Source organism: Chrysemys picta, chromosome 10, assembly GCF_011386835.1.
Source record: "Chrysemys picta bellii isolate R12L10 chromosome 10, ASM1138683v2, whole genome shotgun sequence".
NCBI classification, from domain to species: Eukaryota; Metazoa; Chordata; order Testudines; family Emydidae; genus Chrysemys; species Chrysemys picta.
Window position 1 is genome coordinate 51,732,631 of NC_088800.1, and position 24,851 is coordinate 51,757,481.

At 50.6% G+C, this 24,851-nt stretch overlaps 1 protein-coding gene and 1 pseudogene across 5 annotated transcripts; both read right to left on the bottom strand.

Annotated features, from left to right (window-relative positions):
* MCRIP2 (MAPK regulated corepressor interacting protein 2) lies at positions 1-13,030 on the bottom strand. Of its 5 annotated transcripts, none has more exons than XM_065558688.1 (5): positions 12,743-13,030; positions 12,320-12,398; positions 4,105-4,232; positions 1,780-1,881; positions 1-444 (listed from the first exon to the last, which is right to left on the bottom strand). In XM_065558688.1, the coding sequence occupies exons 1-5, from the start codon at positions 12,795-12,797 to the stop codon at positions 374-376; spliced, it is 435 nt and encodes a 144-aa protein (XP_065414760.1). In that variant the 5' UTR covers positions 12,798-13,030; the 3' UTR covers positions 1-373. The 5 variants fall into 5 exon arrangements, with proteins under 5 accessions (XP_065414760.1, XP_005295634.1, XP_008173210.1 ...); XM_005295577.4 differs by having other exon boundaries at positions 4,105-4,235; positions 12,743-13,007; XM_008174988.4 differs by having other exon boundaries at positions 357-462; positions 12,743-12,944.
* A 7,414-nt stretch (positions 13,031-20,444) lies between these two features.
* On the bottom strand, positions 20,445-22,157 carry LOC101951974 (zinc finger BED domain-containing protein 5-like; annotated as a pseudogene).
* Between the last annotated feature and the right edge of the window lie 2,694 nt (positions 22,158-24,851).

The window sequence follows — 24,851 nt, forward strand, 5'->3', positions numbered from 1 at the left end:
TGGCAGTTTCAGCTCTTTATTGTATCAAGGTCCTGGCTACAGGTAACCATTGTCTTCCCATGGGGAAAAGCTCAAGGGGCAGAAAGAGGAGAGAGATGATGAGCGGGGGCACAATCCTCTCTCCCCCCCCACCCACGCTGCAGCTGTGTCACCAGGCCCCAGAGGCTGCAGGAGTTTCAAGTGTCTGAACACTGGCACTTAAGGAATCCGAGCTGGGGCAGTGGGCTGCTCTCCTCCCCGGACCGGGCCGAGGGCTGTGGGTAGCGTGGCGGAGCCGTGGTCCAGTTCCAGTGGCGTCACTTGGGCTGGGATTATTTTAACAAGTATTTCTTTAACTTAATATTTTTTACACTGTATTTTTGGTTGGGTTTTTTTATGAGCCGTTTTCAATTTTGGCTAGAAACTGCTGCGCCCACCACTCCTCCAGGTCAATCGGCACAAAATCTGAAAGAGAGGAAGAGACTAGAACAGAATGCATGGCGATAGGAAGCACAGTTTAACAGCACTCACATTGGTGTATGGCAATTTCCGCAACTATCACAGGGGGGTGATATTGAACTGCAGGCAAATCTTTTCTCCTGACCTCTCACCACTGCCCCTGTTTGAGCTGAGGGAATAATTCCCCTGCCCTGGAGCACCTCTCCTTCTTTCAACCACAGCAGATCTGCGCCCCCCCCCCCCCTCCGCTAGCTGCTGCAGCTGCCTGCATCATGGCTCCCCCAGTTCTTTCTTTGGGCTGCTGGGAGTATGAAGGATGCTACAGCAACTCCACACCTGTTCCCTTCTTAGCACGTTTGATCAAAGGTCTCCTTGTTCCTGCCACGAAAGCGGCAGCCTTCGCTCTCTGGAGCCATGGGACTGGGCTGCCAGGCGTGGAAACCTTAGCACAGTTTTGGAGGAGATGAGCGTGCTCCCCATGGGATTCTGACCTTGCCTGCTGCTCCCAGGAGAGCCCTGGGCTTCCTGGAAAAAGGCTTCCCCAGTGACTGAGTGGGGACCAAGTCAATGGTGCTCATGAGTGATCTGGCCAAGAGCAGAGTTACACATTGCTGATGACTCAGAAGGGGGCGCTCTTCTCCTGAGCCAGATCTCGCCCAATCTGCCAGCATGGTGCCACTGATCCAGTCTGGTTGCTGGCAGAGCAGCCATTTTACAGAAGAACCAGAGAAGGTAGCTCCTGCTGACTTGGACTGATTCAAGGTCCCAGGGCCCTTTTCTCCAGAGCAGCGGACGAGCCCCTGGTTAACGACATGCTGCCCTCCTGAGGACGTCTGCGCTGCAGCTGGGAGCGAGCCGCCTGGCCAGACCCACTCATGCTCACCGAGTGCCTGTTCTGGCTGGGGCTGGCACTCAGACTCTCACTGAGGGGGACTAGCTGGGCTTCAGAGCCTGAGCTCCAGTCCACACTGCAACATCCACTCTGCTACTGTCAGCACGCTAGCGGGAGTCGGGCTGGGAGCAAGCAACTGGAGCCAGCGAGCGGACAGTCAGCACCAGAAGGGGAGGGGGGCAGCAGGCATTTGAGGTGAGAGCAGAGGCCAGGAAGGGAGGGGGGCTGGGGAGAGGAGGGGAGGGGGGAGCAGGGATAATGGTAGGACCCCTACCCTCCCCGTCAAGAAGCCCAAATGCAGTTGGTGGGTCGCCTAGTAAAGAGCTGGGGCTGCACTGATCTCTAGGAAGCCAGCCTGGTCCACCAGCCAGCACGTAGCGCTTCCTCTCCTGCATGTTTCCTGTGCCGAGGTATGTGCTGCCCCCTGCAGGTGCCTCCTGGACACTTACTTGTCAACACAGGGTTAGGAGTTTTCTCTGCGTATTGCACCGGGGCATGCCGGCTCTCCCCTGGCCGGCTGCCGTCCAGCTGCTGTTCTACCTGCTGCCAGGCTGGAAGGGAGAGCGAAGGTGTGAGCCGCAGGTCCTTTGGGGGCGCCACCATCACACAAGGGAGCCTGTGCTCTGACTGGTCCAGTACAGGCACCGCCAGCTCTGCTGTGCGTTGGATCCCCTCTGTGCTCCCCCATACCCCCATTTTCCCCAGCTCCCTACGGCCTCCTCCTCCTCCCCCACCTCTGCCCAGGGCTACAAGATACTGCCCCAGTGCCTGGCTGGGGGCAGGCAGGTTGCTGCTGAGTGACGGGTGGCACCTCCCACAGGTGTGTCTCCCCCTGCGCCCCAGGGATAAGCTTTCCCTGCCTGCCCTGGAGAGTGCTGCTGCCCATAGAGCCCCCAGACTCAGACCCAGGAGAGGAGACATCACTGGGCTGCTCTGGCCACCGCACTGTGGAGATGCACCCTGGAGCTGGTGACAGCCTTACCACGGGAATTGCCAGATGCCCATACGTGGCAGGGCAGTCAGACCTCCTCCCCCACCGCTAACAGCCACCACCCCACACACACATTCCCAGTGTCCGAGGCCAGAAGGAACCACTGGGATCATGGGGGCTGAACTCCTGTGTAATGCAGGCCAGAGAACGGTGGCCAGACACTCCCTAGAGCAGATGTCAGAAACGCACCCAGTCTGGGCTGAACAACTGTCAATGCTGGAGAAACCCCCCCTCGTAACTTCTTCCAATGGTTAATTCCCTCACTGGTCTGGCTTCAGCTTCCAGTCAGTAGACCCTGTTTGGATCTTTGCTAGACTGAAGAGCCCATTATCAAGTATTTGTTCCCCATGTAGACACTTACAGACTGATCAAGTCACCTTCACTTTGTTAAACTAACTAGACTCATGGAGCTCCATCTGTCACTATTGGACAGGTTTTCTAAACCTCTGATCAGCCCCATGGCTCTTCTCTGACCCCTCTCCAATTTATCAACATCCTTCTTCAGCTGCAGGCACCAGAACTGGACACAGGATTCCAGCAGTAGTCTCGACACAAAGCAGTAGCATAGCTAGGGGGGAGCAGGGGGAGCGGCTGCTCCCCCACTGAGTACAAGTGGCACCTTTTTAATTTTTACTCTGAACGGGGGGGCAGACATAAAAAAAGGCGCCACCCGCTGCGGCGCTTTTACTCACCGGGAGGCGCTCCGGGTCTTCGGTGGCACTTCGGAGTGAAGGACCCTCCGCCGAAGTGCCACCGAAGACCCAGAGCACCACCCAGTGAGTAGAAGCGCTGTAGCAGGTGGCGCCTTTTTTTTATGTCCGCCCCTCCCTTCCCCCCCCCCCCCCCCCCCCGTTTGCTCCACCTGGCTACACCACTGACACAAAGGTAAAATCATCTCTGCTCCTACTCTAGATTCCCCTGTTCATGCCTCCCAGAATGGCATTAGACTTTGAGCCACAGCATCACAGTGGGAGCTCGTGTTCAGCTGATTATCCACCAGGACCCCCAAATCCCCACCCAGAGTCTGGGCAAGCAAAGGAGAAGCTGGCTGCAGGATGTTTGGATCACAAGAAACCTGCAATCAACATCCTCAGGTGAGCAGAGACAAGGGATGTCATGGAGGTGGCAGTTTGCTGGTGGAGTGAGAGAAGGGCCAAGTCGCACAACAGGATCTTTACCATGGGTAAGCACAAGGAACCCCCAGCACTGAGACACCCTTATGTCTCCTCTACCACATTAAAGCCCCCGGGAACCCCTGGCACTGAGACACACCTGCATCCTCTCTGCTATGTTACAGCCCCCGAGAGTCCCCAGCACCAAGACACCCCTGCATCTCCTCTGCTCTGTTACAGTCCCCAGGAACCCCCAGCACCAAGACAACCCTGTGTCCCCTCTGCTACGTTACGACCCCCGAGAATCCTTAGCACTGAGACACCTCTGCATTTCCTCTGGTCTGTTAGAGCCCCTGGGAACCCCGAGCACCAAGACACCCCTGCATCCACTCTGCTACGTTTCAGCCCCCGGGGCCCCCCAGCACCGAGACACCCCTGCGTCCCCTCTGCTACATTACAGCCCCTGGGAACCCCGAGCACCAACACACCCCTGCATCCACTCTATGTTTCAGCCCCCAGGGCCCCCCAGCACCGAGACACCCCTCTGTCCCCTCTGCTACATTACAGTCCCTGGGTACCTCTGGCACTGACACACCCCTGTGAGACTGGGGTTTACAGAGGCTTCCCTTCTCTCTCTGAACTAGCCAGACCCTGCTATGGGGGCCTCTTACTTTCATAGACAAAGCGGACGTTCTCCTCATGGGCCAGCGTGTAGCTCTCCTCCGTGGCTGCCGTGGGCTGTGTCGTCACCGGGGGCCTCTTGCCATTCACTCTGTTGAACACGAGTTTGGGAGTTGGGCTACTGAGGCAAAGAGACAAAATCAGAGGCTGAAAAGACCAATCTCTCTGCATCCAGAGCCAGTAAGCTGTAGGATGGGGGCAGAGGGCATGGTATAATGAGAGGAAGTGGATTTTGTGGCAGGAGACTGGGTCTGGGAGTCTGGACTAGGAGTCTGGACTCCTGGGTTCTATTCGTTACGCCCTGAGACAAGTCACTTTGCTTCTTGGTCACTCAATTTCCCCTTCCTTTAGCTGTCTGCTCTATGTAGATTAGCTCTCTGGGGCAGCACCTATCCCTTTATCTGTCCAGCACAATGGTGCCTTGCGCTCAGGTGGAAGCTCTAGGCATTAGTGAAATATAAACACGGTGAGGTGATGAGACGGTGATTAACGTTTCCAGTCTGCTTTCTTTAACTAACAGCCTATTGCTATAAATGATCAAATTCAGTACATGGGACTTCGATCATTTACTATCGGGGCCACTCTTTCTGCCAATACACTTTCCAGAACCTCAGCGTGTGGACCACTGCTATGGCAGAGCCACTGCACTATGAGTTTTCGCTGGGAAGGAAAATGTTGCCATCGTCGTAGGAGCAGCAGAGCTGGCAAAAGAAACCGAGCCCGAGGCATTTCAGCTGGTGCCTCATCTTTCCCTGGCCTTCCTTGGCCAGGAAGTGAAATCCTCAATTGCTAGCTTCCGGCTTCACTGTGCAGCGGCTCCCCCCCAGTCCCCACTTGGTTTAATAGATCTAGACATTAACCTTGTCCCAGCACCAGCATCAGGTGTGGGCACAGTGTATGTCACTACCCATTCAAGCCAGTAGAGGGAGCCCGAGGGCAAAAATATGTCAAGTCTGTAGGTGCCACTAAAACAGACTGCTCCTAACTGGTTGGGTTAGAAAAGCCCAAGTCAGCCCAGAGACCCAGCCTGCTGGTCTCTAGTGACATAGCTGCAGAGGCGGTCACAGGCCGAACATGCCGTGGGAGAATATGGGCTTTGTACTCTGAGGCCAGGTCTGCACTAAAAAGTTAAACCCAGCCGCATCGCTCAGGGGCGTGAACAATCCTCACCCTGGACCCAACCTAGCCCCCAGTGCAGACAGCGCTAGGTTGATGGAAAAATTCTTCTGTTGACCTAGCTGCCGCCTCTCAGGAAAGTGACAGGGGAACCCCTGCCATCAGCATAGGTAGCGGCCACACTGAAACAATCCACATGTCATCTCCAAAGGAGTTGAATATTTTACTATAGGTGGAGCTGGGAGCACCACCTAGAGTAAAGGTTGCCTGATGCTTCCCAGTATAAGGTCCTGTTTTTAGTTGCTTATAACTTTGCCCAACTTCAAGCTGTTAGACAGAAATTTCCCATACTGAGTGTCTGCCTTAGGCTGATTTTTTGGGGGAAGATTTTAGCCAAAATGGCTCAGATGTTTCCAGTAATGAGGCTTGGGAAAAATATGTTTTAAAAAAAAGTGCCCTTTTCTTTGAAAAGATTTAACAGGGCCCCCATCTGCTTCGGAGCCATGATCCCTGCCCGGCCGAAGCAGATAGAGGAAACTGTCTGATTTGAATGCAGAAGTGACAAGGGGGACGGGGGGGGGGGGGGGAGTAGATTGGGATAAAGGGCCTGGGCTGGTGGAGAGAGACTGGGACTAGAGATGGTGGGGACGGAAGGGAAAGGGAAACTAGAATTGGGAGGTGGGCTGGGGGGAGACTGGGACTGCATACCAATGGGGTGGGATAGGGGGATAGGAGCGGAGGGAGCAGGGACACAGATCTTACAAGGGGCTGGAGTGCAGGGGGAGAACTGGGACTGGCTGGGCAGAGACTGGGACAAGAAACCAGGGTTGCAGGGAGATCACTGAGATTGGATGAGAAGCCCAGGAAGGAAGACTGGGACCAGGATCCATTGGGGACAGGAGACTAGAAGCTGGGGTGGGGGTGAGACACAGATCGGATGAGGAACCAAGAGGTGGGAAAGTGAGACTGGCCGGACAAGGAGACTGGAACTGGGGAGCCCAGAGTGGGAGACTAGGACATGCTGGGCAAGGAGATTGGGAGAAGCCTGAGGAGTGGGATTTGGAAAAGGAAGCAGGTTGGGGGGAATGAGCAGAAGAGCCTGTGCCCCCTAAAGCACAATCCCCTCCAAAGTATAGAATGGAACCCACAATTCCTGAGTCTCTCAAGTCCTATGCTGTGAGCCAATATCTGTGAAACCCATTGGCAAAATGTCCCATACCTTTTTAGTGCTGGACCCACGTAGAGGATAACCACCTACCACTGCTATCAGTTACCTCATTAGCTCAGTGCAGAGGTTTGTGCAGTACATCTAAAGGATCCAACCCTGCTGATAAACCATGTAGGACTAAATATGATGCCACTTGATGGCATTTCTGGGGGCAGTTCAGTTTAATTTTTTTTTTTTTTAAACTCAGGAAATTACACACAAACATGCTATCTTACAAGAACATAAAGGTTGCTAAGTTATGCATTCAGAAGATAAGAAATGCCAGAACTAAGGTTGCCCATGCAACCTTAATTTGGCCCCTTCTGCATTATGGTACAGTCATGAGTTACGTGATCACATGCTATTTTTCCCCATAGATCCTAGAAGGTGGAGGGCTCAATGAAGGAAAGAGATTGGGGTAATATGTTTGAAACTGGAATAGCTGCATCAATGTAGACCACACTTCACACAAATGCGCCAAGTGTGCAAGAAGGGTCTAAACCAGTGTAGCTACTAGAATTGACTGGAAATTTGATGGAAAATGCAGTTTCCACCAAAAAAACAAACAAAAAAAACCAACCCTGATTTTGCAAAACTTTTCAATTTTCTGTCAGGAAAATAGAAATGAAGTACTGTGTTTCAGGCCGGGTCAACCCAGATTGAAATATTTCAGTTTGTTGAATAGAATCAAAGTTTTTCAGGTCAGTATAGTATTAATCTCTTGTCTGCTTGAGCTGCCATAGTGTCTCATGGGAACTGCAGTTTGGATACCTTATGCCACCATTCTTCTCTATTGAATGGCATCTCTGACTGGACTACATCTCTCATGATGCACTGTGGTGGGCCCTGTAACTGAACCATTGTGGGAGGGCCTCATGAGTTACCTGACCACAATGCATCATGGGAGATGTAATCTAGCTGGGGATCCCAGTCCCATAGAAGATAATAGATCACAAGGCATTCAAACAAATGAAACCATTTGAATTTGGGAATGTGAAAACAGAAATATTTAAATTAAAGATTTTGAAGTGAAACTTTTCAAAATTTGCTGTTCTGGGGAAAATCTCCATATTTCAATTTTTCCTCCTGATTTGGGACAAAAACAAATTTTGAAATATCAGAATTTCTAATGGGGGCAGAGCTCATAGTTCCCTGAGTCTAGAAATTCCACCATACTCAAGGCCTCAGTTAGTGACCTGAAGGCCAGGACCTGCCTGGTCACCATTTGAGACTGTCAGTCCTGAAAAGTGCTTGAAACCCTGTCTGACCAAGTCTCACAAAATACTGCTAGTCTATTCTTGGCTCCATTGTCTGCCCCTGGGAGCCATTCCCCTGCCTTGATGAATCTGCAGTGCAATAACACAACCTAAGCGATGAGGAAGGTGCTCAGAATGCCAGAGGAAAATTGCATTCTGTAGAACATTCAACACAGTGTGACTGTTACAGCCAGGATGGTAAATAAGTGACTTGCAATTTTAAAGACAGTAAATGTTTAACAATCATGTTGTTTAATGTGTGAAAGATAACTGACAAAGGGGGAAAAAATTGAGCTTATGTGTCTTTTTCTTGTTTAGTTCTAAAGGATGGAAAAAAACGGCATGATTTTCACATTAGACACCAAGGTGTTGTCTGTCCTGGGAGATTCTATGGATGACTAGAGATCTACTAGGATTGTGACACTGAAAATAGCAAAGAAATGAAAACTGATTAATAGAGCGGGAAAGACTATATAAACCTCTGTTTCTTATTTTAACTCCTATTCAGCACCTCCAGCCCTTTCAGTTAAGAGCAGAGAAAGTTCCAAACTATAGCACTGTGTCATCCAAGGAGTCCTCCAGCAAAAACAGGAAGATAAACAGGAAGATTGACGTTCCTGATGTTTCTGACAACAACAAATATCAAACCCTTCCAGACCGCCACTGTATACCATAAAGAAGCAAACCAAAAGGGCACAAACACAGGTCATCTTGATGGGAGAAACTTGTGGCTATGAGTTAAACTGAAGTCTGGTCAAAATGAGAAACAGCCTTTCATGGTTAATGAAGGCTGTGGTTTGTTCAATAGGCTCTAAGGGAAATAATATATTAAGTGGTGAAATCCAAGAATAATCTACCTCCACTGAAGCCAGATGAGCAAAACCCAAAGCAGTTTCATCTACCACAATGTAGCAATAATAAATATTTGATAACACGCATCATACAGAGCTGATCAAAGGTTTGCATCTGCCTCTATTGCCATTCAAGGATAATACAGGCTGTTTATTTGTCATTGCCAAAATATGTATTTTAAGAAGGTGTTGGGGAGCTGAATTCACCAGGTCCAGGTGCTGCTGAGGTCCTTGAATGGAAAGTGCTGTAGAAGTGCAGAGGATAATTACAGACCATTCTCCTGATTCCAATGGGGTTTGGATTAGAGACAGTATAGGGATAAAGAGCCAATCCTGCAAGGTGCTCAGGTGAAATCAAACCGTTGATTTCAGTGGGAAATCAGGGGCACTCCCCACCTGGAAAGAGGAGCATGGCAGTAGGCCTTTCGTTGTAATCAGTGGGTTTGACATCAGCCCAGTCATCATATGGCTCTTTTGCATACTGAAATTCCATTGGTTGCAATGCTTTTACAGTAACTACATTATATAGTCTTCTGATGCTATCCTAGCAGTGCAATGTCTAAAGTGTTCCAAAGATGGATTTTTTCTATTATAATGTTTCCCCTAGAATATAATCCCCTCAATATAATTATATCTATTCCCCATATGGTGGAAGAACAGAAACAAACAGACCAGCCATTCCCAATCTGTGGTCTGCAGAGCACTTACTGGCGGCTTGTGGAAAGCTGGTTCGTCCCATGGTGCTCTCTTTTCCCTGGCTCTAGCTGCTACGCTGCACTAAGAGAACAACCATCACAACCACCTTTCCTCATGTTAATTTTTTATGCAGACAATTATTATAGTGGTGTTATGCGATCCTGAATGGGAGGGAAAGTACTCACTAGACAATCTCTCTAAGAAGGTATGGCCTGAGCTATGAAAAGTTTTGAGAGCTTCCCAAAGTAGACAACACTATCTGCCAGGGAATAATCCGAGCCCCACTATATACATCCTATCATGAAAATGAAGATTCTCCCCACACCAGAGAATTGATAAGCAGAGGAACTGAGGATATCATCTATAGACTAATCTACACGTTACTGTTTGGAGGTGTGTACACGCACTTCCCCCACCACAGACTGATCTGAATAGATCTGCAGTTTCCTTGACCTTTAAGTGAAACTTCTCCCCCCACTCTTAGTTCTGTTTCATTGGCAGCTACAGAATAAAAGTCAGATCTGATGGCTATGTCATCACCAGAAATCTGTGTTTAATCATTCCCACAAGGGGTTATTTCCAAAGAACTTTTACAGTACATGTTATGGTTGGTTAAGAGTGAATATAGCTCTGCTGTTTGTAAATGGGAATACAGTCTGATTTCATTTGTTCATTATTTGACAAATAGCATGTGATCATGTAATTAAAAACCAGTATAGTAATGCTTACTCCCAATAGGGCAGAGTTAAGGCTGTGTGTACAATAGCAATGTTGCAATATCCTGACTTTTGAGTGTTTAGCTGTGCAACCCCAAGGTTTTCTTATTGCATTTTTGCTGTGTGGAATTTTGAATGATCTGGTGAGGGAGTCCATTCTGGAGAGAGATTGGGAAGAAAAGGGCCAAGCGGATAGGTCTGATGAGTGAGAGGGAGGCCACATAGCAAACAGGTGCTGGGAAGATCTTCTAGGTGCACTAAGATTAGAGTCAAATACGTTTATTTTCATCCCAATTCTATGCACCATTCACAGATGGTAATTTTCTAGATGGAAGGGTTCATTGCATTCATGTACCCCAGACTGTACATGTGGGTGATCCAGCAGGGGGTGCCAAAGCAGCCCTCACAGAGCCCTGCTGACATCCATGGGGTTCCATGTGGGGGCCAAGGTCCAGCCAGGTGGATCGGATGGCACAATTGAGGGCCATGCATATAGCGAAGGTGGAATACCACTCTGCCTTTGGCTATTTTTCCCTGGAGTGGACAACAGAGAGGCTTGGAAATGGGCAGTGACTGTGACTTGAGCCAGTGGATTGCAGTGGCTAACTGTCTCTGGCCCCTGCACCACCTCCAGCCTGGATTTCTGGCTATGTCATCATAGTGCCACATGCTGCTGTGACCTTTCTGTCCCCTCACCTGGGCTGGGAAACTAGGAAATATTTCCTACTGCAGGCAGGAGGCTGGGTGGGCCGTCCCAATGCACCTTCATTACCCTTGCCTAGGCCACTGAGTGCCTGAGGGTTGGACCCGTTCTTATCTTCAGACCCATAAACCCAGGCTACGCTACCTGGGAAAAAGCAGGTTGGGGGGGGGGAGGGGGTGTCAGAGACTGGGGAGGGTCTCTGCTTCTCCACCATACGAGGATCCTCTATGAGCCAGGCTGTAAAGGGCTTGGATCCATCTGCTTGGATCTGCAGTTCCCATGGCCTTTAAGTGACAGCTCTCCTTGCCGAGTTGTTTCAAGCAGAAGGGAGCTGGGGGTAGCGATGAAGGAACAGACAGGCTGTAAGGGCAGGGGGGAAATACCCATGGATTGCACCTGATCCTGTAATGGCTCATCTGAACCAGGCCATGAACTTCCAAAATGACCTCCGTATTTGGCGGTCCGTCCCCCCCATAGTCAAGCATAAAAGTTTCTGAAGAGGCTCCCCTGCCTGGGACTGAGCCCCTGGGTGATGTCCTCAGGTCCTGGCCCCATTTAAGTCAATGGGAGTTATGCCCAGAGCTTAAAGTGGGAGTGGGGTTTGCAAGGTCACAGACACAGATTTTTTTTTTTTTTAATTCCCCGGGGTCCCTGAGGTGTGCACTTTAACGTGATGTCTTGCCAGAACCGCTGCTCCCAGATTATGATAGACACCACACACACACTTTTTTTCAGACCACTTTAAGCACTGGTTTTGTCATCAATTTAACTGGGGCCAGGATTTCATGCCTCACAGAGAGAGAGAGAGAGAGAGAGAGAGAGTTTCAGGCCCTGCATATCCTACTAGGTCCCAAATCTTGCAGCCTCACTATCCCTACATGGGTTTTGGAGGAGCTGGCAATTCCAGGCTATGGGCTAGCATGGCTCCTTCCCTTGGATGGGGGGCAGCAGGAAGAAGATAGGCATTTAATTTAGCAGAGGCCCTGGGAGTTCAGCTTCAGGGCATCCCATGCCTGTACTTCGGTACACCCTCCTCCTGCCCCTCCCCCCGTGGGGAGCCTGTGTGCCTGTACACTGGGGCAAAGGCTAACTCTGGGCAGCAGCAAGAGGAGGGGCTGCCAGTGCTTCTGATCTGGCTGGCACCCCTTGGGCTACCAGCCCCACACCTCCACTCCCCACGCTCTGTCCCCCGCCCCCGGGGGCTCGCAGCTCCACGCCTCCACCCCACACGCTCTCTGCCCCGCCCCCAGCTCTCTGCACTCGCCCTCCACGCTCAGTATCCCCTGCCCCGCCCCCAGCTCTCTGCACCACTCACCCCCAGTCCCCAACTCCAGCCCCCGCGTGCAGCGGGCCCTGCCCCAGCCTGGATCCCTCTCCCCGACCCTCCACAGGCCTTTGCCGGCCTGGGGAAGCAGCGCTCGGGGCCGGTTCCCGAGTCCGCTGCTCGCCTCCACCCCTTGTTCCTTCCCCGCCAGCCCCTCCTCCTACTCCGGAGCCATGTGGCAAGGACAAGCCGGGTAACCTCTGCACAAGGTCACCCCTCCCCCCGGGCTGCCGCGCCCCGCACCTGGGCACCCCCCGCGGAAAGCTGGAGCCGGGCTGCAGGCGAGCTGGGACCCTGGAGCAGCACGTGCCAAATGCAGCCCGGCCCGGAGCTCACCTTGACAGAGGCCAGGCGCTGTGCGGCGGCTGCCGGCCTTTCAGATCCGCCGCCTTGCTCTCCACCTGCTGCGTGGGACCTGCGAGGACACAGCGGGGTCAGGACGGGCACGAGCCCCCAGGTGCGCCTGGGCACGACCCACAGTCCCCCGGCGGCACATCTCCCCGCCCCACGCCCCCTGCCCTCCCAGGTCAGACAGGCAGGCAACGGGGCACGGGGGACTCCCTGCCACAGGCAACGTGGTGCTTGAGGAGGGCACGCTGCCGAGCGGGGCGGGGGGAGAGCTCAGAAGAGCAGCACCGGGGGAGGGGAAGCAGATCCTCCTGGCCCCGCTGGACAAAAACAGGGGCGCACCCCCCGCCCCTGCCGCCGAGCCTGTTCCCACCAAAGAGAAGCAGCTTCCCATTTGACTCCCCCCCTTACCTGTCCTTCTCTGGGTGGCTAGCTTGCTAGGTCCCCTGGTAATCGTGTACATCATGTGCCCCGCAGCTCCAGCTGATCGTGTGGCAGGGCTGGAGGGAGCCCAGCACCCAGCTTTACTGTTGCGGTGGGGAAATGTTTTCCCGGTTCCCGGAGCGGGCCACTAACAGAAGACGGGTCTAGCCAGAGCTCCCAAAGCCAGAGCTGCCTGTTGCAAAACTCTTCCAAGATGCCTTTGACTTTAACTTCGCTGCGCAGAGCTTGGGACAGACAGTGATTCCCCTTTAACAGGCAGAGGGAGGCCGTGAGAGACAGCAGCATGTATGCAACACGCCCCCCAAGCCTCTTAAAGGGGCAGGTGGCGCCTCTGCTTCATTATCCAACTACAAAACACCTAAGGCGCCCTGGATATTTCTGCTCACTGAACGAGGGAAAATAGAGTGGAGGAAGAAATCGAGCCTGGGGCTCCTCCCTGTTCTCTCTGCATTTAATGGGTGAATCAAATCTTTGGTGGTGTTTAACTGTTTTCTGTTTTGTAGCTAAGCCTCTTTGGCTGCCGCTGAACAGTTGTTGCCAGCCAAGCAATGCCTGATATTAATATACAACCATTAAAAATAGTCCAGGCAAATAATCTTAAAAGCCACCACCAAAGGCAGGACGTTGGGGATTTCCCGGCCACATGTCTGCAAGGTAGCCCCATGACAGATAAACTTGTGCATCTTGGTCTTTATTTACTGCACTGTGCCCTCAGGCATGACTCAGGGAGCACGGACATAAACTAATAAAAACACCTGGAGGTACATATAAATCCATCCCTTTTCAGAGGTGAAAACAGAGCCATTGCATCGCAAAATGCACTGTGATGTTGTTTCTGCAGATTGTCGTCCAACACAGCACGATTGTGATGATGTGTTGCAAGCTGCAACGGTTATTTTGGGGCTAGGATCACCCTTGTGCTTATCCCCCCCCCAAAACCAGCAGCCGCTTTTGAAATGGGATGTGCATGTGCTGCATGCTAGAGGCCTGGCTAGTCCATCTCCAACCGACGTCAGTGGAGGATTGATTTAGGGTTACCATTCGTCCGGATTTACCCGGACATGTCCTCCTTTTTGTGTTAAAAATAGCGTCCGGGGGGGAATTTGTAAATCACTAAAAATGTCCGGGATTTCCCCCCCATGCAGAGCAGAGCGAGCGGCTGGGAGGGCTGCAGGAAAGTCAGCCTCTCGCATGGGGCTCTGGCAGCCAGAGCCCTTCCCACTGCAGCTTGCCGGGCTGGACTCTGGAGCAGCTGTAGAGCTCCTCCTCCCCCCCCCCCCCCCCCCCCTGCATTCTGAGCCAGCCGGCCTGCCGGGCCGTTTGCATCGGCCTCGGCAGCTCCTCCTCCCTTGCAGCCCAGCGCCCCGCTCCGGCAGCACTGTGCGGGGGCAGGGACCGGGTTGTGTGTTGCGCTGGGGAGCGCAGCCACGTGTCTGGCTCCGCACAGAGCCCAACACCATGTTCTGAGCGGTGGGGTAAGGGGGGCAGGGGGCAGGAGAAGGGGCAGGGAGATTTTGGAGGGGGCAGTCAAGAGACGGGGGGGGGCTTTTTGGGGGGTGGAGAAGGTTTTGGGCAGTCAGGATACAGGTAGGGGGTAGGGTCCTGGGGGGCAGTTAGGAGCAGGGGTCCCAGGAGGGGGCAGTCAGGGGACAAGGAGCGGGGGGGGGGGTGTTTGGGAGTTCTGGGGGGGGCTGTCAGGGGGCAGGGGTGGGGAGAGGGATCGGAGCAGTCAGGGGACAGGGAGCAGAGGGGTTTAGATGGGTCGGTAGTTCTGGGGGGGGCTGTCAGGGGACAAGGAGCAGGGGAGGGTTGGGAGTTCTGGGGGGGGCTGTCAGGGGGTGGGGAGTGGTTGGATGGGGCCTGGGAGTCCCAGGGGTCTGTCTGGGGGTGGGGGTGTGGATAAGGGTTGGGGCAATCAGGGTACAGGTAGGGGTAGGCTCCTAGGGGGCCAGTTAGGATGGGGAGAAGGTCTCAGGAGGGGGCAGTCAGGGTACAAGAGGCAGGAAGGCTTAGGTAGGGGGTGGAGTCCTGGGGGGCAGTTAGGGGCAGGGGTCCCAGGAGGGGGCAGTCAGGGGACAAGGAACGGGGGAGGGTTGGGGGTTCTGAGGGGGGCGGGAAGTAGGAGGGGCGGGGCTCCTCCCGTCCTCTTTTTTGCTTGCTGAAATATGGTAACCCTAATTGATTGAACCCTAGGTGTGGCGGACACAGGATTTCCCCAACAACAATCTAGATGACCCCCAGAGCAAGGATTAAAATCAGCACAGCTACCAACCCAAATCTTTCCCTGGTTGTGCCCAGGGTATTGCGGCACTCCTGGGATTGCACCCAGTGTAACAGAGAGCAGAATTTAGCCCACCAAAGTCACCCAGCCTTCTGAAAACCCCGGGGTGCCTTATCTCTCCATGGGGTAAGGAAAAGACAAAGGTGCAGCAGCAGTAACTTGCTTTGGAGGGTGGGAATCAGACCCATTGTGATGACCTAAAGCCTGTCTCTCTAATTTCCTTGCAGTTCTATTGGCATCCTAACCCATGTGTCTAATCGAACAGTAAGTTCGGTCCCATGCTAACAACATGTTCGCAAAGTAGCCACTGAGCTTTCAAAGGGATAAACAGCAGCCAAAAGCTGGTTCCTAGCAGCTTAATAAGTCTCTCCTGGAATGGAGAAAGGGCAGAGCTGGGTGAGACTTAGGTGCCCAGCGGTGAAGGTTACATACAGGACACCTCACCCCAGTGTCTATAGGGGTACTATGGAATGGGAGAATTTCTCTATTGTGTTAGCCAGATTATTTGTGAGACTGTCAGAATATAAATAGGGGAAATGCCGTTTTCATCAGTCATGAACTGGGGGGACAGTGTGGCCTAGTCAGAAATCTGGACACAGGACACCTGGTTCCTAATCCTACACTACAACTGTGGGCAAGTAATTTCAGCCCACTGTGCCTCAATTTCTCCATTTGCATCAGGAGTGTAGGAATTCCCAGCTCCCAGGGGCGTTTGGAAGCTTAATTTGGTTGTGTTTGCTGTGTGCTTGGAGATCAGAAGGGCAAAGTATCATTATTAGGAATGGGTGGCTTGCTTTCCCAAAGTAACATTAACAAAAAATTCCAGTCCCCAGTGGTTTCATTTACATATTTGTTCATTCCTTTTATGTAGTTTTTCTGCATTGACCTAAAATTTCATCTCTCAGTAATAAATACTTTGGCCCTCAGTTGGTGTAAATTGGTATAGGCCCATTGAAGTCAATGGAGATACAACAGATTATACCAGTAGATGATCTGACCCTTTATATGTGTACAAAGCTTTTCATCCTTAGACCTCCAAGTACTTCATAAAGGAGGTACAGACGGGAAACTCAGGCAACAGAAAAGCAGTGATTCTTTCCCAGGCAAAACAGGGGAGAAGATGGGAATAGAATGTAGGGCTCCCCTGACTCCTTTGCCCGGCCACCACTGCCTCGATGCAGTCATTTCACTTTAGGCTTATTTGCTGCTTCTCAGACCTGAACTCTCAGATTTTAAACCAACTCCTAACATCTATGTATTGTAAAATCCCTATAACTATTTTGCTGAGAACGGCGTCAGATTTCCTGACTGAATTAGCAAATCTGAGGGGCAGAATATGATCAAAGCAGGGAGAAAAACTGAATACAGATGCTTTGTCTTCAAAGGTGTTGATTGAAATAAACAGAAGAGCTTCTTACGTGCTGATTGAAGAATTAAGAAGTGGCTGTAATGAGCAATTTAGGACCCAATCCTGCAAACCTTTCTCTCATGAGCTTCAATGGGGACACTGTACTTGCATGAGCACAGGCTGCAGGCCTGGGTCCTAACTGGCTTTTAACAGCTGAGGGCTGTCATGGAGGTCTGTGTAAAGACAGGGGAGATGGATGCAGTCAAATGCTTTAGCCCCCACCCTTCAGCTGCACCCAAGGGACTAGCATCCAAGGAGCAGAGCTAGTAAGTTGGCCGTGAGAGTCTGTGCATATGCTGGTGATCTTCAGGCAAATTAGTTGGTTGACTGGAGAAAATAAAAGGAAATAAAGGCCCCATTAATGCATAAGGCAGAGGAAATGCTGTGGAGTCCCTGGCACATTCTCTTCTGTGGGACAGATAATGGAAGAAGACCAGGGGTATGTGTGTTTCACTCCTTTAACCCCTGGGTCCCGTCAGACCCGAATGGATCTTGGGGGAGATGCTGTACCACCTGGATTCCATGGGGTCCTGCACAGCATGGCCGATATACCAGCTGTGCAGCCAGAAGCTCTCCCTATCACAGCTGTTCACAACCAGGTGAGGTCCCGTAGTACAGAAGGGGGAACAGTCCAAGTTAAGACAGCTCCATGAGTCTGACAGCCGCTGCTCAATGGAGACTCCTGCGGAGCCAGTGCTCAGGATGGACGTTGGGGTGTATGGTGCCTCCATGCAGGGTTATGGAGGGGAGCACAAGACCCTGAACAAAAATATATTTTGGGAGGCAGCTGAGCTTCACTCCCCAGGGATACATCTACTGCAAACCATCCCTGCCCCCACGCTCTGGAGAAAGCCAATATTGGGACTTCCCCTAACACTCAAAGACACCCACTGGAAAAACCAAGGGATTGACTGGCTCTAAATGGCTGAAAGGTTCCCATGTGGAGAGGGCCGTGTCTCATTTGTGTACAAAGTCAATAGTCTCTTGTTTGTGTGACTCTTGAAAGGGGCCATGTTCAGATCAGGTCATAGCCGAGCCATTATGTGGTCTTTGGTCAATCCAAGGCATAACCCATAGGCCTCTTCTACAGTATTCACATGGAAGTGACACAGGCTTTGTCCCACCGGGAAGGCTATCTCTATTCACTCTACACCATGGCACAGGAATACATGGGTGAAAACAGATTAGGTTCCTCTGGGCGCAAACCATTTAGTGCCCTCATCCAGTGAGATTAGAAAATGATTAATTTGAAACATAAAAGGAAATAGTTTTACATACAATGCATAATTAACCTGTGGAACTCACTGCAACAATGCATTTTTGAGGCCAGGGCCTTAGTGGGTTCACCCTAGAACACCCACGATCACATTAGATAAGATACAACATTGACAAGGGATGGTAGCTCTCATACTTCAGAGACTGAGGCCATGTCTGCACTACAGGCACTATAGCAGCATAGCTATGGCACCATAGCTATGCTAGCGTAATCCTCTAGTATAGATGCAGCCCACAGTGATGGAAGGGGTTTTCCCATCACTGTAGGAATCTCACCTCCCCCAGCAATGGTCGCTAGTTCAGCAGAAGCATTCTTCCGTCAATTTAGCAGTGTTGGCTCTATGTGTTAGGTCAGTCGGGCTAGGTGGCTCGAGGGGTGTGTGTGGATTTTTCACACCCCTGAGTGATGTAGCTATGGCAACCTAAATTTTAAGTGTAGACCAGGCCCAAGACAACCTCTAACTGATGGGGCTGAGAAAGAAAATTCTCCTATGGGAGTTTCTTCCATAATTGTCCACTGTGGAGTTTCTTTCACCTTCCTCTGAAGTAGCTATGTGGGCCATTCTCAGAGACTGAACAGGATGGACCACTGGTCTACCTTGAAGTAGCAATTCCCTCTGTCAAATGTTAATCACCAAAATGCTGGCTCTGAAATATGATGCCCTAAGCCGCTCTGTACGCTGTAAGGAAATGTCATTTCATGTGTCTGCCCCTCTCTGCTGTTGACGACAGGTCCCCAGTCCAGGATCTTCGTCACACATTGCAAAGGTCAGTGTGGTACATTTGGCCTGAGGCAGGTTGGGAGCTATGGAAAAGTGCATGGTAAACACCAGATTCCTTCCAACTCCAATCTGAGTTAAATAATCAAAAGAAGGACTTTACCATTCTGTGTTTACACAGCAGAATCCTGCTGCTGGCTCGTTTCCTGCTGTCCCCAGGAAGACTAAAAATCCCCAGTGGAATTCAGTCCGGGCTGGAATAACAACTTGCAGAATCAGTAATGACTTTCAGAGCCCCAAATTACTGAAAGGGGGCAGAAATTAGTAGCCATAATATTCTGCACTTCCCTTTCGTTTGAGGATCTTGAAGGTGGGCTGAATATTATCATCCTTATTTTAGCTATGGGGAAACGGAGGTACAGCGAGTTGCCCAAGGTCACACAATGAATCAGTGGCAAAGCTAGGAACCAGGTCTCCTAAACTCCCACGCTCTTGTTCTAACCACTAGATGATGTCTCCCCTGGTCCCACTGTTGGAAAAGGCTATCCAGGGGAATACAAGGCCCCCCCATGCCATCCAGCATTTCTTGTGCCCCAGGTCAGACCCGGTTTAAAGACAGTTTCCAGTTCGGACTTGACAAGAAGCTGCTTAGTCATTGGACTTTTCATCAGGTGTGGCCTGCCTTTGCCTCACAGGACATCCAGGTTCCAGGGTGACCTTGGGCATTCCTGCTTCTCTAGCCAGTGAGGGCTGGGACTCTGGGAGCACTGCAGTACTGACACCTCTCTACAGGAGAATGTTAATTTCCCTGTGCCCTTGGATGCCTGCGAGTGACTGGCATGTGCAGCATTGCAGCCACCACCCTTTCTGGCTGCAATTAAGGCAGGCAGCACAGCCCAGAGCTGCCCTGTAGGGCAGGGTGCATGGGTACACAGAGAAGCAGAGACCGATTGCAATGAAGGGAGGGGGCTGCCAACGATCAGGATTCGGAACAGCTCTCATCTCAAATTGCTGACCCAGATCCTCAAAGGTGTTACATGCCTAACTCCCATTGCCTAAGCCACTGCTTATGGGAATGGGAGGTTGTAATATAGAAGGAGGTGCCCCACATGCCCCTGTTGGTCTGGGTAGGACAAAGGGGAAGCAAAGCCCTTTCTCAGCTAGCCAAAGTCCACCATCAATGGCAACCCACGAGTATGTGCGTATTCCTGCCTTTATTTCATATGAGATCTTGTGTTCTGAAGCGCAGAATGAGGAGCTGCAGGGGTTTCCCTTGGCCTGACGGAGCATGCAGCTGGGGCGACATGCAACCTCTGGAGTCCTCCGGCCCCGTCACTCCTGTCCCTCGGGCTCACGTGATCGTGCAGCTCATGGCCAGGAAGGTCGAGAGCTGAGTGAAAGACACTTGGATTCACTCAACAGGCTCGGGGTGGAGGGATGAGCTCGGGAGCAGTGTCTGACGCCAGCAATGGCAGTAAGGCGCTGTAAGACAGCGTGTACTGATAGGGAGGATCAAGGTCTCTGTATTGAACATTCATTCAGTGTCCTTCTAACTGAGCTACTCTTACTAATGCTCCCCAGTGCATTGGTTCCCAAACTTTTCGGCATCAGGCCCACTTTTTAATTTTTGAGAAACCCTCATGCCCCCCACCTCTCTACCATCATCCAACCCCCCTTTTAACAAATTCAATTTGTAATTTAAAATTTAAAATAAACACAAAAACTTGGTATAAATTTTTTTATTTAAAATTTAAAATAAGCACAAATAGTTTTTCTTGGCACAAAAATTTAATAAAAATGTAATTTAAAATGAGAAATAGCATAAACAAAACAAATGTAATGTGAAGGATTTACTTCATGCATTTACTTCATGAAATCCTAGGTTTGAAAGATGAAAGTGCGCAACGCAAATGGTTTTCGACATCCAGTCGATTCCTTTGTTTTGTTTTTATTATGACTAAACTTGAAAAAGCTTTTTTCACAGTGGTACATTGACGAAAATGGAAGAATAATACGTAGCGCTTCTTTTCCAACTTTCGGGTAAATTGGGAAATATTTTCTCCAAAATTCCTCCAGGCTTAAGTTTTCAAAAATATCTTTCGCACGTGAATATTTCGTACTTCGCATATTTCATTTTGAGTGCTTGTTCTTGCAATACTTCTGGCAACGAATCGACATCAACGTTGAACAGATTACGTGTTAATTTATGAACGGGGTTGCCAGAAAAGTTTTCTGGAAAATAGCAGATGAATTTGTCAGCAAGGCAGTCCAGATGAAACACAATTTTGTTCTTTGCATCCTCTTTACAAAGTTCTTGGAAACCTTCATTTTCAGCAAGGGATGAAAATGTTGGAAAAAATGAAAAGTTAGGCATCTGAGCTTGCATTTGACGTTTCCAAAGCTTGATTTTTTCCATCAATGCTTTGATGGCATCGTGGTGCACTATAATGTTTGCAGCATTGTTTCCTTGCAGCTTCAAATTGAGATTGTTCAAAGATTCAGAAATGTCCATGAGGTATGCCTTCTTTTTTCTGTTGCTTGAGGAAAATTTCCACTTTGTCTTTCAGTTCAAATAATCTCAAAAGCATGTTCCCTTTGGAAAGCCATCGTACCTCTGTGTGAAACAAAATAATTTTATGATTCGCTCCCAAATCCGCGCAAAGAACTGCAAAAAGTCTCATATTCTTCACAAAATTGATGGCCAAATCCACGAGTCACATAGGTCACCTGGAAGGGTTTTTGCAGCCAACGCTTGTCTGTGTATGACGCAGTGAGTCGTGGTTACAGGTGGATTTTTTTTCTTTCACCAATGTCACCAATCCAGAACGACAGCCAAGCATCGCTGGAGCACCGTCTGTGTATACACCAACCAGTTTTTCCCATGGAAGTCCATTTTCTTCAAAAAAGTTGGAAACCATTTTCATAACATCAGAAGCCTTTGATGTGGTTGTCAATTCCTTCGAAAAAAGCAGTTCTTCTTTCACAGTTCCATCGTTAATGACTCAAACGTAGACGAGCAACTGACAGCATTGTGCTACATCAGTGGTATCGTCGTACTGAATTGCGAAAAAAGGAGAAGCTTTCACTGCCTCCACAACTTGAAGTTTTAGATCTTTTGCCATGTCATCGATGCAGCGTTTCACAGAACTGTCGGAAAGCGAAATTTCCAATACTTTTTTCTTGCTTTTGGCACCAAGCACAGTATCAGCTGCTTTCAACAAGCAAGGCTTCACAAGAGTTTCTCCTATTATGTGCACTTTCTTGGTTTTAGTGATGAGCAATGACAGTTCATAAGATGCTTCTACCACTTTGGCTGATGCTTGATGAAAAGCTCCAGTAGTGTCCAGCTTCATGAGTTTTAAATTTTGAAGTTTAGCAGCAAAAAACTCTTTTGGTTTTTTCTTTCAAAGCGCTGTGGTTCTTTGTCAAGTGTCGCTCAAGACAACTAGGTCTCAAGGTATCATTGCTGACAACTGTGTGGCATACTACACATTGAGGATGATCAATCCCATTTTTTTCCATGACGTTGAAACCAAACTTCATGTAATCTTCATCGTACTTCCATTTCTTAATCGCAGCCATAATATACTAATAAAAAAAATCTATAAAAATAATTTTCCTGATTCGTGAGTAATAACGGACGCAAGTTAATTTGAGTTATTGTGAATGTTTATTTACTACTACTATTATGTAGGGATGCATGCTGCTCTCTATATACCCCACCACCAGTCCGGCAAGTAGCCGGCCTTGCGCGGTGAGTGGTGGAGGTAACCACTCCCACGATAGAACAGTCTCAAACACTCTCGCAAGTGAGCTAGGAAGTTTTAAAAAGTTCCATTGCTTTCTACATCATTCTTCAGCCCCCTCACCAACCGAAACGGCACTCCTACACGTCGAAAGGCAAAAAAATAAAAAATATTAGCATTTTGTGGTATGAAATTTGAAAACATTGCAGTTATATACTTTTATTTATAGTTGTATTTTTATTATTATTGTACTTTATGTTATACCTTTATAGGCCTGTAATTGGACAATTTTATGAATAGTTATTATGTGTACAGAATATGTATAATTTATTGTCTGTTGGTCTATTACAGAGTTGGGAAAAGTTTTTGGCCCGAGGGCCACATTGGGGTTGCGAAACCGTATGGAGGGCCGGGTAGGGAAGGCTGTGCCTCCCCAAACAGCCTGGCCCCTGCCCCCTATCCACCCCCTCCCACTTCCCGCTGCCTGACTGCCCCCCTCAGAACTCCCGACCCATCCAACCTCCCCTGATCCTTGTCCCCTGACCGCCCCCTCCCAGGACCCCATGCCCCTAATCACCCCCCCCCCGGGACTCCACTCCCTATCCAACCCCTCCCCACTCCTTGTCCCCTGACTGCCCCCTCCCAGGACCCCACCCTCTATCCAACCACCCCCCCCGCTCCTTGTCCCCTGAACGCCCCCTCATGGGACCCCCTGCCCTCCTGGGACCCCACCCCATCCAACCCCCCCTTCTCCCTGTCTCCTGACTGCCCCTATCCACACCCCCGCCCCCTGACAGGCCCCCCAGGACTCCCACGCCTATCCAACCCCCCCGCTCCCTGTCTCCTGACTGCCCCCCCGCAACCTCTGCCCCATCCAACTGCTCCCTGTCCCCTGACTGCCCCCCGGGATCTCCTGCCCCTTATCCAACCCCCCCTCACTCCCCGCCCCCTTACCAGGCCACTCAGAGCGGCAGGACTGGCTTATTGGAAAGCCTGGGAGGTGGGTGGGTGCAAGCTGCGCTGCCCCCGCACGGCGGCATAACTGCAGGGGAGGGGGGACAGCAGGGGAGGGACCGGGGGCTAGCCTCCCCTGCCGGGAGCTCAAGGGCTGGGCAGCCTCGCGCCCCCCTTGGAATTTCTTCATGCCCCCCAGTTTGGGAACCAGTGCTCTAGTGCATAAGACATTGACCTGGGAGAGCTGGGTTCAGCTCCCTGCTGTTCCATACCCATAGACATGCTGGGTGATTGGGGCAAGTCTCCTAGGCCCAGAGTCTCAAAGGTATCTAAGCATTAAAATCAATGGGAGTTAGGTGCCTAAATAACTCTAATGATCTGAGTGTTGGTCTATCTGTGCCCCACTGCCCTATCACCCTTACAGATGTCACCCGGCTAAAATCCACTGAGTGTGAGGTGCCCAGATCCTACAGCAAAGGGGCCAGGTAAGTACATAACTATGGACAAACTGGGGCATCTGGGTAGGGGCTGGAGGCAGGGCGGGGTTGGACAAAACTCCCTACAGAGCGTGCTCCATCAAGCCTTCGCCAGGGAGAAGGTGCGAGTGGGCTGACTCCGTTTGTTTTTTGGGGAGTGAGGTGGTGAGTTTTTATCCATCTTGTTAGGAATTGGTTTACTTTGATGCCCAGACACCCAGAGGCGCCTCCCGAACACTCCACAAGAGTGGGGAAGAAACAGCCCCACGCTGATGACTAAAGTGGACAATACCCGTTGCTGTGTGTGTATTTAGATGGTACATTGCCAACTGTTGCAAAGGACAAAAGGTAGTCGCTTACTGCGTCACATCCAGCACTCAATCCCCATTAGGGGGGCAGAGGGGGGAGCAAGCTTTGTCCAGGGCAGCCTTTGGAGCTCCCAGACTAGTCCATAATGCAAAGGGATCAATAAAGGAGAATGAGACGTTGGCACCAAGGCATATGAAATACCATCACTTTAGGAGCCTGGCTCAATGAGAGCTCAGTATGTTCTCTTGAGCCAGATGCCAAGAAGAAGCCCAGGAACAGGCCAGAGGTTGCTGGGGATTACAAACCACTCCCACCAGAAATGCACCAAGGAGACGTCAGGCTGGATCGATGATATAACAGAGCTGGCAAAGTGAGAGTGGAACAGCAAAGAGTTAGTCTGCAGCCCTGATCCTGTGTATTCTACATCTCTGCTCCTCCCAGGCCATGCCCCGCTCTGCACTGTAATGGAAGCTGAACACATTTAGCATCTCCCAGGAGGCACTCTGCTCCCCCAGGGGTAGGCCCTAACATGACAGAGTCAAAAACATCTCTGCTGATTTTCCTGCCTAAGGGCACTGTGACATACTATACCTTGGGGTAGCTTCTTGTAACCCCCATATTCCTCATTTATATATAACTGTGATATTGCATATAAAGCAGGCCATATGAGGTATCAGGGGAAAGGATAGGATCTGCTGAAAGTCATTTTTCAGTCTAAATATGTATATCATTACTGTGTATGAAGTTATGAAAATTGGGTTATATGGTTGTCATTAAAATATTCTGTGGGTTTGGGAGGCACCCAGATACTAGCTCTCCAGAGACAATGACAAGGGAGGTAATCAACACCCAGGTGGGCGCTGAGCAGCAGACATCACCAGCCATTGTCCAGTAGGGGAGCTACAATT